This window comes from Sminthopsis crassicaudata, chromosome 1 (genome assembly GCF_048593235.1).
Source record: "Sminthopsis crassicaudata isolate SCR6 chromosome 1, ASM4859323v1, whole genome shotgun sequence".
NCBI classification, from domain to species: domain Eukaryota; kingdom Metazoa; phylum Chordata; class Mammalia; order Dasyuromorphia; family Dasyuridae; genus Sminthopsis; species Sminthopsis crassicaudata.
In genome coordinates, this window is record NC_133617.1 from 748,706,880 (window position 1) to 748,724,103 (window position 17,224).

The 17,224-nt window shown below is 45.4% G+C and overlaps 1 protein-coding gene across 1 annotated transcript in view; it reads left to right on the forward strand.

Annotated features, from left to right (window-relative positions):
* DCP1A (decapping mRNA 1A) overlaps nt 1-17,224 on the forward strand; it is a 39,998-nt gene that overhangs the window by 18,082 nt on the left and 4,692 nt on the right. Inside the window, exons 5-8 of the mRNA XM_074284472.1 lie at nt 361-499; nt 5,908-6,030; nt 14,228-14,890; nt 16,843-17,055. Of these exons, the coding sequence (XP_074140573.1) occupies nt 361-499; nt 5,908-6,030; nt 14,228-14,890; nt 16,843-17,055 (1,138 nt within the window). The remainder of the gene's footprint in view (nt 1-360; nt 500-5,907; nt 6,031-14,227; nt 14,891-16,842; nt 17,056-17,224) is intronic.

Sequence of the window (17,224 nt, forward strand, 5' to 3'; positions counted from 1 at the left end):
TGTAGAGTCATTCTCCCAAGCAGTGGCTGGTGGGATTTATGATTTAGTTTACTGCAGAGTATTCTACATTTCCCCTTTCTCTTCATCGATCCTACCTAAATTCAGAATTTTTGTTGCCGTTACGCATTGTTTGGTTTGTTTCCAAACCTTCTGATGGGAAGTTTTCCATGTATATTCATTGCTTATGCCATAAAAAAATAGCCACATGTCAATTCACGGTTTATAACTGACCAAATATGAAGTGGGTTTGTACCATTCTAAATGTTGTTAGACTTGTCTCCTCCCAAGGCTTGGGCCTCCCAAGATGTTCTGAGGACAGATTACAGAGCTGATGACCACTTTTTAAATTCCTGATTTTAGAGTGGTGGAACAGGAAACCCAAAGGTGCCAACAGGCGGCGAATGGCAGGCAGAGTCCCAGCAGAGCCAACGGACACCAGGAAAAGAGGCCCATTGACATCCTGGAGATGCTGAGCAAAGCCAAGGATGAGTATGAGCGAGTAAGTCCCGGGCTGGACAACGAGACGTGGTCGGGATGGGCTTGGAAAGAGGAGAAGCAGGCAGGAGGCAAGGAGCCACTGGGGTTTTCTCCATATACAGAGGTGCTCTTCACTAATCCTCAAATGAATTATAACACCCCCCCATAACTAGTGTTTTGTTTATTTTCAATACAAATTTATTTTATTTTTAAACTCTTCTTTTGTGCCAATAAGAAAATCTTGTGGTGTGCACACAGACTTCTGTGATTTTTCTTATTTGGATTTTAAGACATCCAGAAATTCTTTTGCCTATAAGAAAACCTGTAATTAGGTTCTACCGTTATTTGCCACAAAAGGCTGACCCTAAAATTGTTCATTCCAAGAACATTTTAAAACTTCTTTTAATTATTTTGAAACCTAGAAATGTAACTTTTTCTGAGTAACGACCAATTTTTCCTGTTCACGCTCCATGAATACATTGGAGGAAATTGCTTCACTAAGTGCTCAGGAGCTTTGTACTTGTTATCATAGCAGCTAGCGTCTCTGCAGCCCTGAGAAGTTTGAAAAGCAATTTATTTGTCCCTGTGAGGTCAGGGATCTTTTTATCCCAATTGTACCCGTGTGGACAGGGGCAGCTAGAAGAGGTCTGGGGCTGGATTTGAATTCTTGTCTTCCTGGCTCCATGTATAGTTCTAACCACTGGGCACCTGGCTTTTGAAGAAGGCCAGACAAAGGACCAGAAGTCTCCTCAGGCTCTCCTTTGTCCTCAGCCCCTAGTCCCATATGAGGGCTGCTTGTAGGACCCAGGAGGGTCATTCCCTACTGGGGTGTTTGTTGTCTCTTAGAACTGGCCTGGGGTTGTTGGGCGTGCTGCTGGTTTGTATCCACTGTGATAACAATTAAAGGTCTCTTAACATTAAGGTACCTGCAGTGGATTCAAACCCAGTGACTCGTTTCTGAGACAACTGTAGTGTTCTTGCTTCATCCCCTTTAAACCCTGTGCCGTGAGTTAGCTGCACCTTCCTGGATGTTGAAAAAGGTAAAGGGCATTTTTAGGATGACAGTTTTTCAAATTTGAGGGCCCATGTTTCATACTGGCACAGCAAAGTCCTTGATTTTGTTAGGACATAAGCTAAGATTATGGAGCAGACATTGTCTCAGTTTGTTCCCAGAAGTCTCAGGTGGGAGGCAGAACAAGCCTGAGACCCCTTCCCTCAGCCAGCTGTGTCTCCCAGAGGATGGCTCACTCCTGCGTTCCTCCAGAGATATAGGAAGATTTTCTCCCCACGGCCTCCAGGGGGGATTTGAACCATTCCCTATGCATTCTGCTGAGGGTTCTCGGCCTGCATTTTCTCTTTTTCCCTCTCTGGTAGCAGTAGTGTTGCTCCACTGGGTTAGAAATATTTGGAGACTGTGACCTCCCCAGGCCCTCTACTCCTTGGACCAGTGTGGTCTGCCCTCTCCATGAGGATATTCAGTAATTCTCCTCAGGGGCAGGTGTCCAAGCTTTGTGTCCTTGGTAAGGACTGCAGACCCCGAGTCTCATTGTCCTGGCTTCCTCTAAGTGACCACTCACCAGAGTCCAGGTGACCCCCATGTGCGCTCAGGCCTGGCCGTGGGGGCCTCAGAGCGGACAGCAGCAAAGAAAGGCCTTAGCTGGCCTTAGCTTTCAGGCTCCTGAGTGCTCTTCCGAATCCTCCCGAGACAGTTCAGATGGGCCTGGCGCTGCTGGGCGGTCCGGGTTTCAGAGGCGAGCAGCGATGAGGTCGGCGCGATGCTCTGTGCGCCTTCAGTCTGGTGGGCAGCCTAATACCTCTTCTCTCCCACACTTTCCTTCAGAGCCTCCCAAACACTGAGCTAGCTCTGGCAATGCATGTGTCAACCTCATTATTAATGTGTACCTCCCTGGAAAGTGTCCTGCCAAGGTAAGTGAACTTATCCTTGGCATTGTTGTGACTGATGGTCCCATAAGTGGGTGGTGTGGTGGAGAAACTGATGGGCGTCAGTTGTTAGCTCAGAGTTAGTGTAAGTGACGGGAATGGTCCAGGACACGTGGCGTTCCATCTCAGCCTCAGAGGCTGCACTGAGTGGGGGGCGAGATAAGGGACCCGACATTGAGGTCCCCTCTCAAGCTGAGCTGCCAGGCCCTCACACTCTGCTGCAGAGGGGCTAGTCCCTTAGCCCAAATGCTAAGCCCACAATTACCTAAAAGACTTTTATGGAGAATTCACACACAGAGGTCAGAAGTAGTATCGGGACACTCTCAGGATCTCTCTGAAGAACTTTGGAATCAAAGTTAGACATGGGAGATGTTGGCACAGGACCACCCAGCATGGCGCGCCTGCGTCCAAGGTGTTCTGTGCAGCAGATTTAGAGACATCTCCTTCCCAAATGCTCAAACGAACTCTTTGTGCCCAACTTGTGGTAGAGCCTCCCGAGCTCAGACTGGCCTGCTCAGCCAGACACATTGTACCTTGAGCCAACGTCACGATGCCATTGGTCCTCTGCAGTACGCAGGAGAAACAACCGACTTACACAAATCTATAAAGAAAATCTAGGATCAGGAAGACAACCACATGCCTTTGTCTTCAAGGAGAAATAAATGTGCTTTTGAGAAATGTCTGTTCTAAGGGAAATGATGTCCCTCAGTTTGTTTTGTTTTTTCATTCAGTAAATTTTATTTTTCCAATTACATGTAAAAATAGTTTTCAAGGTTAATTTTTGTAAGATTTTGAGTTCCAAATTTTTCTCCTTCCCTCCCTTACTCCTCAAGACAGCAAGCAGTCTGATGTACAATAATTTTAAACATTTCAACATCAGTCATTTAAAAACAAAAACTCTTGAAAGATTGATTGAATCTGGCACTTATTTAATAATGTTACATCCAAAAAATATTTCTAGTACCACTTTGTGTGGTAGCTAAGAATTGGACAGCAAAAAATATTAATAAAGGATTAACAATTTATTAATATTAATAAAGGAATGTTAAATAAGCTGTGGTATATTATTTTAACGGAATATTATTGTGCTATAACAATCAAAAGTAGGATTTCAGGAAAACCGGGAAAGATTTACAAGAACTGATGCGATGTGAAGTGAACACAACCAAGAGAACATTGTACACAGTACTAGCAGTTTTGTTCGATTATGAATTGTGAATGAGTTGTATGATGAAGCATTGTGAATGATTTAACTATGTTCAAGCAATACAGTAATGCAACACAGTCCCAAAGGACTTAGGATAAAAACTATTATTTGCCTTTAGAAAGGGAACTGATGTTGTCTAAATACAAAATGAAGCATATGATTTTTTTCTTTGTTATTGTTCGAGTCTTCTTGTAACAAAATGAATAATATGGTAGTGTTTTACATGACTGCACTTGAACAACCTCTATCAGATTGTTTATTATTTCAGGGAGAAGGACGGAGGAAAAAAGAGAGAATTTGGAATTTTAAAAACCTTCAAATGTTAAAAATTGTTTTTACATGTCATGGGGGGAATAAAATATTTTTTAAAAACCAAACAAGTGGCTTTCTTGTGTTTGCCCCCCCCCAAAAAAAAATTTTTTTTTTTTGCATTCCTAATTTTTGAAACCATTTCTCCTATTTAATAGTAGAATAAACTTCTCCTTGAAAGAGAATTTTCCTCGTCAGAGTACGCCTGCCATGTTGGTGAGTGCTACAGCACATGAAGGCAATGGGGGCCATCTGAATTTGTATTTCTGCATTTGAGAGAAAAGCCTGACTCTACTCATGACCTTCTGGGGAATCCTCTCTTGCCCAAAGGAGATAAGACGATGAGTCCACTCAGAGGAGAAAGATTTATAAAAGGGCAGTATAAGGGAATCTGGGATTCTTAAGGAGATGAGTCCCTCAGACTTTGTCAAGTCTGTAGGAGGAAATCAGCCACCATTAAGACTTCAACTGAATTGGATATGCCATCTACACTCTGACATGTCTGTCTTAAAAGCTGCTATTTATTTATTTATTTTGGCTAGCTCATCCTATCTCCCAGGTATATGGGCCTTTGCAAACAGAGGAAAATAGCCAGGCCTACTGCTGTAGTATACAGCACTCTGTATTTATTTTATTACCTGGTCATGGGATAGGTGAAATCACTGAGAAGCCCCACCCCCAAATATCCAGCTGTTTTGTGGTGAGGTTCTGACCAATGTTATCCTCTGCAATGCACTCCCCGGGCCCCTGAATCTAGGGACGGCCCTTCTCTGTAATAAACCATGGGCTTCCTGAAATTATTGGCTCCTCTAAAGACTGAGATTGTATAGATCATATCCCTTTCAGTGGTTGTATTCAGAGAATACATAGACATTTTAGATTCTGAGGACAGAAAAATGACACATTTTTGCCTTCACCAACTTTTGCTTGAGCCCGTACCATGTGGAACTCCATAGTAATTAATGATATATTTGTACAGAAGGAAGAAGGGGGACTATTTACAGCAAATGTTCTCCCCAAAATTCTCATCGTGACTTACCTTGAGTTTCAAATAAGTGTGCCAATAGAGAGCAAGGTCTGGAAGTTCCTTCCAAACTGGAAAGACCAGAGATTGATGGGATATCTTTCACCCCAAGCCCAGCTGTCCCAGTTTTGGAGGCCCCAAAGAACAGAGCTTTTAGGTCCCGAGCAAGAGTAGGCATAGAAAGCTTGGGTTCTCAATTGGTTTCTAGGAGTGTCCTCACTGATGAACTTTGATGTCCTTAAAGTTTCAGAGTAGCCCTTTTTTCAAGATTGCCTCTGACATTTTCCTATCAGAGGTCTGACACTTGTTTTCACAAAATTATTTTTACGTGGGCCATAAATCTTTAAAATGAACCCAGAAAATTAAAAACGAGATTTAAGTCCCTTGTTAATAGTTTTTCATCCCTCTTCCAGTTGCTGCATTTTTACAGTAAAGTTTTTTAAAGAGATGATCAGCTTAATAGGGAATAGGGAGGGTTTTAGGGGTTCAGGGAATAAGAAAATTTGGAACTCAAAATTTTTTTTAAAAAATGAATGTTTAAGATTCTCTTTACATTGGGAGAAACAAAATATTATTTTAAAAAGACTTTCAGAGAATAAGCATGTTTTAGTCTTCATTTTGTCTTTATATTTTTAAAATCTCACGTAAGCTGTAACTAGTGATTTCTGGAAATCTTTTTATTTAGCTACATTAACAAGTATAACATTGGGGTTTTTTTTGTTACTAGAAATAAAGACTAAAGGAATGAGTTAAATTATTGCTAGCATTTCATTTCTTAAAACAAATCTCACAAAAGTTCCTAAAGAAATTATTAACACACAAAGTTAAATAGGAATTTTTTAAGTTTTCCTAATTAAATACAGCAGCTTTCTTATTCCCAAATGCTACTTGGAGAATTCCTGTGGCCAATATACTTAGAGAATATATTTTTTTTCTTTTTTTTATAAAGAATCAAATTACGGACTCAACTATCTCAAGCCCCGGGTTACAACCAGGTGCTCGCCTCACAAACCCTGGCAGTGCTGAAGAGACATCAGAAGAGACGTCCCCGGGGCTGCAAACGCAAGAGAAGGTGAGTCTGCCCCAAGTTAGGACGTGTTCCCCAGGGACATAGGCTTAACGGTTTTGTTCAGGAATCAGATTCGAGGGGCAGCTAGAGTACCGGCTCAAAAGGCAGGAGGTTCTGGTTTGAAATCCTGTCTCAGACACTAGCTTATGACTCTGGACAAGTCATTTAACCCCTACTGCCTCATCCCCACCTTCTCTCAGCCCCTACATTGGATTCTGACAGGTAGGGGCTCCTCTGTGAGTCTTAGATCCCTGCCTAGACACAGAGCTCTGAGTCCCCAGTCTTCCTCAGCATCCATCAGGAGGGCTCAGAACTGCATATTGTATGCTGCAAAAAAATCAAAGAAGCCAGAAAAAGGGGCCACACCTTAGATCTCACTGGTATGACGTCCTGGAGAAGGAAACTCCCGACGTACTTGGCCGCCCTCTCTGCCACATTCAGATTTATTGACTTCCCCCAGCAGGTGCCAGAGGGCATCTTGAACTCAGGACCTCTGGGCTCCTAGGCTACCTCTGTGCACAGCCCACTTGCTGCTGTTTGTGGGCTGGTAATTAGTGATAGAGAGCTGGTCTCAGAGCCAGGAGGCCGATTTCTAGTGACCCTGAAAAAGTCCCCTAACACCTGAGAGGAGAAGTTGTCCACCTGCTTGGTGGAGGAGTCTCTTCCCCGATCAGTGAAATCCCATGGGCAGCCCCACCCCTTATTGCTTGAGTTGATCCTGAATGACAGCCTGAGACGGCAGTTAATGAGTTTCTTCAATGGGTTAATGGGTCCTCAAACTTTTAAAATAGGGGGCCAGTTTACTGTCCCTCAGACTGTCGGAGGGCCAGACTATAGTAAAAACAAAACCTCACTCTGTCTCCACCCCTCAGACCATTTGCTATAACCCGGCGGGGCTGCATAAACGCCCTTAGTGGGCCACATTTGGCCCGCAGGCCGTAGTTTGAGAACCCCTGATCTATGAGGTGAACAAGCTAAGAGGACATCTCCTGATAGATTTCCTAAACGCTGTGCTTCCTGTAACTTTGTTAAAGTCCCTGTCACAGAGTCCAAACGAACAAAATCTTTTGGTATTCCAATGTTTGCCTAGCTTTCCGAAGCCATGTGTATCACTCAGTTTCCTGAACTTATAGAACCCCCTAGTGTGATTACAAAGCCTGTTTCTTTAGTCATCTCTGTGCTGTAATAAGGAGCAAACCAGGTCACCACTGTTTGCTTTGTCACTATGCCATCTAGTGGGAGAGAACGAGTAATGGTCCAAGGAAACCACCAATCCGCTTCATGATTTATTCTTTAGAATTTCCTCCCTATGGGACTGTGGTCTGGTGGAAAAATACTCATTTATTAGAAAAGAATAAAGAGTGATTATGGTAAGAATAAGGCTTACTTTGCTGTCAAGATGGTGCCTTTGGGGGAGGGAATTATGGCTATGATATTAATATTAATAGACCAAATCCCCAACACAGCTGAAGAATTCATCAGGGAGCAGTGTCGTTCAGATGAGGAACGGCGTGGTCAAGCTGAATGTTCTTTCCTTTAATCCTTGCTTAAAATTGACATTTTCAATGTGAAACGTAATTCTTACGTCCAGTTTTCACTCGGCAACATTTGCTCCCTGTCAGGTACCACTTGAGGACTTCCAAAGAGTCCAGGTTCCAGTCCTGCAGATTGTAGCCTTCATGCCTTTAGTAACTGGGGGGAGGGGTAAAATATTTTTGTGTGGTTCTTGAGCTGTACCCCTGACAGTCGTTGACCAAAGACCAAGCTGCCTTCCGTAGGCTGGGGCAAAGTCCACGGGCAGCCTACTTCCTTCAAGTCACAGATTTTCTGTTTTGGCAGGCGTTGGCAGATTCTGCTCTGTCCTTGTAGCCTTCAGCTGCCTTTGATGCCTGGGAGAAGAGAAGGAAAGGGAAATGGGCTGAAATCCAGACCCTGCTGGGCACTCAGTGCCCACTCTTCAGGCCCCTTCTCAGGCCCCTTCCCAGGCTAAACCATAGCGTTTGAAGGTCATTGCAGAGAAGGGGGCTTTGCAGAGTTCTTGGTTGGCTTTCAGCTTGCCCAGCCAGGGAAAGAAATGTCTTGATTCATCGACCCTTCTTGGCAGTACCTACAGAGCAGTCAGATGTTTCAACTGTAGTAATGGTGACCTGGAATCAACTTTTAATTAGACAGAAATAGACTTATCTTCCATTTACTTGGCCCAAAGAAAGTATTACTTTAGTGCTTACTTGACAGTACCTCGTGTAATTTCCCAGTTTAGTGCCTTTGTTGTGGAAAGGGCCTGTGTCGAGACTCAAATGGAACTGGCTGTTGGGATTACTAAGTGAGAACTGAGGTTGTCTGGATGGTGACAAGGTGAGAATTCAGGTTTTCTGGACAATTACAAGGTGAGAACTCAGGTTGACTTGATAGAGGGGGCAAGCTCATTGGCTGGGGTGGTTCTTCCCAGAAGCCCTTGCATTGTCCCACGCCCATTCTCTGGGAGATAAAAAGAGACAGCATTGGGCGCAGAGGGCAGATCGGCCTGGAGAAGGATAAGAGCTGGAGGAGATTCAGAGCCAGGATTCAGAGGAGAAGACTTTGAATTGCATCAGGCTTGACGGGGCTCTCTGCAGGAAGGGAAGTCACTTCTAAGGACAAGAGTTAACAGCAACTGCGTGGAGACAAAGGTTCGTTACAGGAAGAAGAATCTGTCGGAGAGATTTGAGTAGAAGACACAGCAGATCTCTTCCTAGAGAGTGATCCGGCAGCTTCTAGAGACGATAGCTCGCTACACTTGGCGCCCAACGTGGGGCCAGGACTTTTGCTTATCCTGACAAGAGGAGCTAGACCAGACCTTCGCAATCTGGCGCCCGAACAGGGACAGACACAGTCCTGATTCCAGTGGAAAAGCTTCCGATCTAGATCTCAGTCTCTCTGACCCAGAACCGTGAGTAACGAGGAAACTTTGTTAAAGATTAAGTGAGCGTGCTAATAGATAAATAAGGAACTTAACTTGTTAAGGGCTAAACCAGGAATCTCTTATAGCTGAAATGGGGCACATGTTAGCTATATTCAATCCCTGGACCTCAGCCGACTCAACCCCAGCCCCAGAAGCAACCTCAGCTCCACCCCCATTCAGGAGTGGTACTATTGAGAGTATAATCAACATAATTGAGGAGCAGAGTTTACTTGTAACCTGGGTACAGATTGCTAAACTCTTGGCTGCATTAAGACGCACATCCCCTTGGTTCTTAGAGGAAGAAAAGATAGATGTAGATAAATGGAAGCTAGTGGGATATGAAATGAAAGAATTTCAAGCAAAAAATGGGCCTCGTTCAATTTCTGCAGACGTATTTTATATCTACAACATAGTTCAATTAGCCTTAAACTATCAAGCAAGTTGTAGGAGAAGGAAAAGTTCAAAAAATGAACAGAGGAGGAAGTGTGAGGAAAAAAGGAAAGATCAAGATCTTTCCCTAGAGCAAGAGGATTTAAATGAGGAATTATGGTATGATTCTCTTGAAGAAGCTTCAACCCTGCCTAGAGAACAGATTATTGACAGGCCCACATCAACCCCACCTTCAGAGATGGAGGAAGAAAGAAGGGAAGAGGCAGAAACACAAACAGAATTGCCTGTGAAGAAGCCTAAGCCTATGACAAGATTAGAAAAAGCATTGGTTAAAGCTAAGAGAGAAGGACAGGATATAAGTGATTTTATACATGCATATCCTGTGATTGAAAATACTGACTCTGTAGGTAAAAAAAGGAGAAGATATGCACCTTTAGATTTGAATACAATTAAGGATTTGAAAAAAGGTTGTACCCTTTATGGGGCTACATCAGCTTATGTCAAAATGTTACTAGATGGTTTGTCTTATGAAGTCCTAACCCCGAATGATTGGAAATCCATAGCAAGGACATGTCTGGAACCTGGAGAAAATTTATTATGGCTTGCGGAATTTCATGAATTATGTAAAATTCAAGTCAGATGCAATTTGGAAATAGGAGTTAACACACAATTCACTTTTGAGCACTTAGCTGGTGAAGGTCAATATGGAGAGAATTCGGAACAGATTAATTATACCATGACAATATATGAACAAATTGCTAAGGCTGCAATAAAAGCTTGGGGTGTCCTTCCTGGACACAAAGATCGTGGAGAGGCTTTCACTAAAATACAGCAAGGTCCCAATGAACCTTTTGCAGATTTTGTGGGACGTTTGCAAACTGCTGTCAAAAGAACTATTGGAGAAAATTCAGCTACAGAAATAATGACCAGACATCTGGCTAAGGAAAATGCCAATGAGATTTGCAAAAGAATTATATGGGGATTAGACAAAGATGCTCCTTTAGAGGAGATCATAAGACGCTGCGCTACAGTGGGAACAAATGCTTTTTACACCCGGACAATGATGAATGTGGAAAGGCAGGGTCCCTCCTGGCAAGGGACATCTAGAGAAACTCGGCGATGTTTTCAATGTGGAAAAATTGGACATCTAAGAGCTCAGTGTAGGTATGGAAATATAGTGAGAAGACAGGGTGAAAGAAGACCTAAAACCCCATGTCCAAAATGCAACAGAGGATTCCATTGGGCATCAGAGTGTAAAATAATTCAGGGAAATGGGATGAGGGGCCCAGGTCCAGGGCCCCAGGCAAAAAAGACTTGGGGCATGATGGCAGCTGATGTTACACCTAAAGAGCCTTTAGAAGGCCAGGACTCTGATTTAATCAATCAGCAGAGAAGCAATCACATGGCAGAAAGGGATTACCTGATAAGTCAGTCAAAAGGCAATCAGATTGCAAAAATGGATTACACTTGGGGAGAATACAGGCCTTTTAAACCAACAGGGCTGTGCCCAGTGCAAACAACTCCAATGTAATTGTCAGATGATGAGAAGAGATTTAGAAAGCGGTTAACTGCCTGGGAGAGAGGGTTTGCTTGTATTTCTTCAGCAGGAGAAGGAATCAGATGGGTGCCAACGAGTCATATTCACCTTGTCCATCAGAGAGAGACAGAAAAAGAGAAAGGCCTCAAAATAAAGGAGAAGATCTAAGAAACATCTGACACTGAAAGAGCATGGATAATAAGAAGACTGTTAAAGAACTTTAAAAACCAGCAGGAATCATTGGACTTCCTCACACAAGATGAGACTAATGGACAATGGACTTATGGACATTTATAAATTTTCAATTTATGATTATGTTATATACTTCTAGCATGTGTTACGTTACTATGTTACTATGTGCTTATGTAATTTATGTAATTATCTGTAATACTTCCCATATTGATGGATTTATGTTTCAAGGTCATGACTGTCCTATGTTCTAAATCAAAAGAAAGGGGGAGATGTTGGGATTACTAAGTGAGAACTGAGGTTGTCTGGATGGTGACAAGGTGAGAATTCAGGTTTTCTGGACAATTACAAGGTGAGAACTCAGGTTGACTTGATAGAGGGGGCAAGCTCATTGGCTGGGGTGGTTCTTCCCAGAAGCCCTTGCATTGTCCCACGCCCATTCTCTGGGAGATAAAAAGAGACAGCATTGGGCGCAGAGGGCAGATCGGCCTGGAGAAGGATAAGAGCTGGAGGAGATTCAGAGCCAGGATTCAGAGGAGAAGACTTTGAATTGCATCAGGCTTGACGGGGCTCTCTGCAGGAAGGGAAGTCACTTCTAAGGACAAGAGTTAACAGCAACTGCCTGGAGACAACGGTTCGTTACAGGAAGAAGAATCTGTCGGAGAGATTTGAGTAGAAGACACAGCAGATCTCTTCCTAGAGAGTGATCCGGCAGCTTCTAGAGACGATAGCTCGCTACAACTGGCTCCTCCGCAATGGGAGTTTGCATCCAATTAGGGAGATGGAGAGCATGGACACTCAGCATGTACATGCCAAGCAGAGACGAGGTCATGGGGGAAGCTGTGGCCCGTGAGCCGGAGGAGAAGAGACATGGAGCCAGGAGATGAAGGGGGAGCTCCATCAGCACCTAATGAGGCAGCTGGGTGGCCACGTGAAGGGATTGAGAGAGGAATCTTGTGATAAGGAGAAATTGGAGCCTTGTTGACAACACTGGAGATGTTATCGTTTATCCTGGGGGCAATAGGGAACCATTAGAGACTTTCTGACAGGAGTCCTGCCATCCTGAGTTTAGACCTGGGAGAGACCTTAGTGGTTAGTGAACATTCAGCTTGACCACGCTGTTCCTTTCTCATCTGAACGACACTGCTCCCTGATGAATTCCTCGGCTGCATTGGGGATTCAGTCTATTAATATTAGCACCATATCCATAATTCCCTCCCCCAAAGGCACCATTTTGACAGCAGACAAAGCAAGCCTTATTCTTACCATAATCACACTTTATTCTTTTCTAATAAAAAGTGGTCACCTCTTAAGGAAATTATATGATGTATAGCGGGAATTTGAACACAGGCCCTCAGACTTGTACCATTGTCAGGGCTTAGAAAGACTTTTTTGGCAGCCAAGGGCCTGGGCCCACCCAATTAGGAGGCAGTTCAAATAGAGTGGGTAAAGTCTGTGGCTGGGCAGCAGCTGAGCAGCTGGAGGGAGGGTTTCTAAGGAGCTGCTCTGATCCAGCTACAGCAGGATGATTCCATGATGGGCCTTTACAGGTGGCTGTGGGTACAGAAGATGGGGCATTCGGTTTGACCCCTGTCTCTGCCACATGGCAGCCATGTACCCTGGGGCAAGGCACTCTCTGAGCCCCCATTTCTTTCTGAGGGATTGGTAAGGGAGATTTCTAGAACCTCTTCAAGTTCTAGATCTTTGAACCTGCTACCCCTGATTGTAAATCCTGTTCAGTGTGTTCAGGGGAAAACATCTGTATGTCATTGGAGGAGTCTCTTTCTTCTGTAAGAGTAGCTCCTTTTGCTCTAAAGTGGCAACAAACTAAGAAACATAGAAAATATTGTTCTATAGAAACATTTCAAGTGAACTTTTGGAACATGACCCATTTGCTAATTAGGGGCTGCCTATCTTTAAAAAAAAAAAAAAAGAAAAAAGACAAGTCAATTATAGCAGGCATCTTGAGGCCTTTTTTCCCTCCCCATTGTATTTTATTTTTCCAGATACATCTGAAGATAGTTTTCAACATTCATTTTTTTTAAAACTTTGAAGTCTAAATTTTTCTTCTTCCTTTACCTCCCCCCTTCCCAAGACTGCAAGCATTTTTTAATGTTGAAATACGTGTTAAATCCAATATATGTATACATATTTATATAGTGATCTTGCTGCACAAGAAAAATCAGATCAAGAAGGAAGAAAAAAAAAACTGAGAAAGAAAACAAAATGCAAGCAAATAACAACAGAGAGTGAGAATGCTCTATTGTGGTCCACACTGTTCCCACGGTTCTCTCTGGGTGTAGATGGCTCTCTTTGTCACTGAACAAGTGGAACTGGTTTGAATCATCTCATGACATCATATGGTAATACAGAAACTTTTCATTCTTAGTCTTAACATTTTATCCAAGTTAAGACTTCTTAAGGGATCCTCAAAGGTCTTTGATCAGCTCAGTTGAACCTTCTGGATGAGGAGGCCTGCCTTAAAAGGTAAAGCTGAGATTTGTTTCTCATTATTATTTGGCTCTCTGTCTACTATTTTTGAGCACACAATGCATCTGTATTCTTTGTGCACGTGCGCTTTGTAATTCAGGTGATCTGTCCAGGACCATATCTTTTTAAATAATGGATAGTGGAGAGCTAGGATCCACATCACACTTTTTTCCACTTACATTTACATACTAAAACAAGGTTCTGCCAGGCCAGAGAAAAGGTTTTGAAGTTCTGTGGAGAATATAACAAAAACAAGCATTTGTAAAGCACTTTAATTTTGCAAGGTTATTAACACTGTTGACTGCTGGGGAAACTGAGGCTTAGAAATGTTTTCATGACTTGTCACAGGCCACGTAGCTCCTAAATAAATGTTGAAAGTCGTGTTTGAACTCGGTCTCCCCTCCAGGCCAGACTCCTGCATTTCACAGGAGCAGAGTTTCCCAAATTGAACCCCATTATTAAAGCCTACCCGGGCCATGGTTTCTCATGGACAAGTTAAAGGCACTTTGCTCAGATGCTTTTAGGCTTTCTCCTTCTCAGACTTGCTTTTCGTTTATGGCGAAGACCATTTCCGAGACTGCTGCAGCGCTATTCACCTGTGAGCGGCCGGAAAGCCTTCCCTTGTCCTGATTCTCGATGGTCTTGTTTTGCAGCCTGTTCCATCCGGACACAAGCACCTCACGGTGGAAGAATTGTTCGGAACTTCGTTGCCAAAGGAACAACCCACAATCGTGTATCCCAATTCGGAGGGGGTCGAGAAGTTGCCAGCAGACACCTCCCCCAAAGAGTATGACTTGTTCTCACCATTTTCTTTTGAGTCATCCAGAGGAGCTCACCAGCCGGAGAATCCCCTCGTGCAGCCCGGCAGCCCCAGCGTGGGGCAGCAGGAGGCCCCCGGCCCCGTTGGGCCCCCTGACAGGAAGAGCTCCTCCGGGTGTGTGGTGCCCAGGAGCCCCCTGATGAAGGCCGCCCCGGTCACCGAGTCTCTAGCCGTGAAGAAGGCTGTTCCCCAGCGTTCTCCTCTGCTCGCCCAGCCCACCCCTGAGCTGAGGCACAAGGTGCGCCATCTGATCGCCTCTCAGAGCCAGTTCGTGGCCCCCCTGAATGCCACGAGCCCCGGGAGCTCTTCGAGTGCCAGCCTTCTACACAAGCTCCAGCTGACCCCACAGCCATCAGCACTCCCCAAGAACTCCATCGCCCCTCACTTCACCTCCTCGGCGAGCCAGCTGGCAACTCCCGAGAGCTTCCGAGAGCCTCATGCCAGAAGAAAAGGGGCCATGGCCACCCTCAGCATCGCCGGGAGGTCTCCCCTGAAGGTAGGAGCCGGAGAGGTAGATCCAGGCCTAGGAATCCTCCCCGAACTTTAACACCCATTGGTCTTGAGGTTTCTGAGTTGGAAGGGTCTTCCCTCTGAGGTTAGGATAGGCCATCCCATCTGCTCAGGGGGGACACAGAGAGAAAGGAGAAGCAGTCCTAGGGGTGGCTGGAGGCTGGTCATCTCCTTCTCCAGAAAGGGAAACACCCTGTGATCAGTGTTCAGGTCAGAAGCAAGATCCTCCAGGCACCTTGGGGGGTCTTGGCTGCCATGTTCATGACTTTGCCGGACCGTTGACTGCCAGCAGGGGGCAGGATCTGGACAGGGTGGCCAGGCAGGTGTGGGATGGTACGGACACGCCTGATCGGGGCTCAAGGGCCCTGGATGCAGATCACACCTTCGCCACTAATCAGCTGGGTGACCTTTCACCCTCATTTTCCTGGTCTCTCCTGTCTCCCAGGGGCCTTGAGAAGCCTAAGTGAGATCAGGGATTGGAGAGACGGGGCAGGGCCAGCCATGATCATGAGGGTGGGGAGGATGATGGCGAGGAGGAGTGGGCCATTTGTCCTGGAGCCTGGCGGAGGGCGATTTGAGAGGAAGAGGAGGCAGAGAAGGGGCTATTGTCAGTAAGGAGAGGAGTCAGGGAGAGGACCCTGTCACCAGGAAGGAGGAAGCCTCCCTAAAGCCAGGGCCTTGTTAGTCACTGGAAGAAAGGGCTTCTCTAGGGGGCCAAAGTGAGGCTGCTGGGGAAGGTGCCTCCAGATAGACGGGAAGTAGGAACATATTTGTGGGCACACAGAGAGAAGTGAGTCAGGGGAGGACGGGGAGACCCTGCCCCAGGTGAGATGGGACCAGAGGAGTGGTACCTTGGGGGGCAGCACCTTGTGCCGCGGGCGACTTCTTAGCCCGGCCACGCAGCTCAGGGTCACCCTGGTGCTGCCAGGCTCCCTGGTCCTGTCCATGACTTCCATTTCAGGTTCTTTTGGGGCTCCATGGTTAAGGCAAAAAGAACAAGAGCCTGCACATCCTGATAAAGATATTCAGAGAAAGGGGGATGGGAGGACTCTGGTTTGGAGCCCAGCCAGCAGCAGGCCCCAGCCCTCCATGCTGCAATGTTGGCAGCTGGCTTTTCCTGCTTCACTTTCGCTACTGCTGATGGGATCCTCGCGGGACGGGAAGCCATTGTGGGGGCACAGCGAGGCTCTCTTAGCCCCCAGGAGGGCGTGCCATGGGCAGGCAGACACCATTGTGGTGCCAGGTTTCCTGAGAACCCTTGGCTTCCCCTCCCTTGCCCTTGTCCTGTGGGCCTGTGCCTCAGGCTGACTCGTCCCTCCCCTTGCCTGAGAAGAGAGCTGTCTCCTGGAGGCCTGGCACAGCTCACCTGGAACCGGTCATTAAGAAAGGGCAGCGGACAGCACAGTGGGCCTGTGGTCAGGAGGACCCGAGTTCAGGTCTGCCCTCGGGCAGTTATTGGCTCAGGACAAGTCTTACTTGCCTCACTTACCTTATCTGTAAAATGAGGGTGCTTATAATAGCCCCCCACCTCACAGGCTGTAATAAGGAATAAATGAGACCGTATTTTTAACGTGCTTTGCCACCTGTAAAGCACCCCGTGAAAGCTAGCTGTTGTAATTGCTAATTTCTCATAGGACAGTCTTGTACTCTTAATTACATTTTGTAGCTTATTTTGGTTCAAGGTGACTGAATCTCAGTATCTTGTAACAACTCCAGGATCGTTCCCATGATACAGGTTTTCCTCCTTTGGTCATAACTGAAAATTTAATAACCTGGAAAGAATTTCCACCAAATATATAACGTCAGAGCCTAAGGTTCTTACATTTAATTTTCTCCTAATTCCTTCCTGGCCTTCTCGCTTACGTTCATCAGAGATGGCTTCCTCTCCACCTGATCTCGTCGTTAGCTTCACCCTAACCCTCCTCCCTCTGTTGTCAGGTCTCCTCTCCCAAGTTTGTCACAGCGACGACACCGGCTTCTTCCGTCCTTATGTCACCCAGTGTTTTCCAGCAGTCGGCGACGAAGACAGCGGAGCTGGAGAAGAAGGCCGGCTCCCCTTGTCGCCCGGGCAGCACCTCGGAAAATCCAACAAAGCCTCCTCTGGTTCTCAGCAGGTCTCAGCTCCAAGACACATTAATACATCTTATAAAGGTAATTGCTTATCTTGAATTTTACACTCCTCAGTAGAAGGAATTGAGTGTTTGACATGTTCTTTGGGCTGCCAGAGTCAGTTGACCAGTGCTCCCTTCTTCCCCACAAAATGATTGGTCCAGCTCTGTTTGCTTTAACTTCTGAGTGGGAATCAAAAGTCAAAATGGAC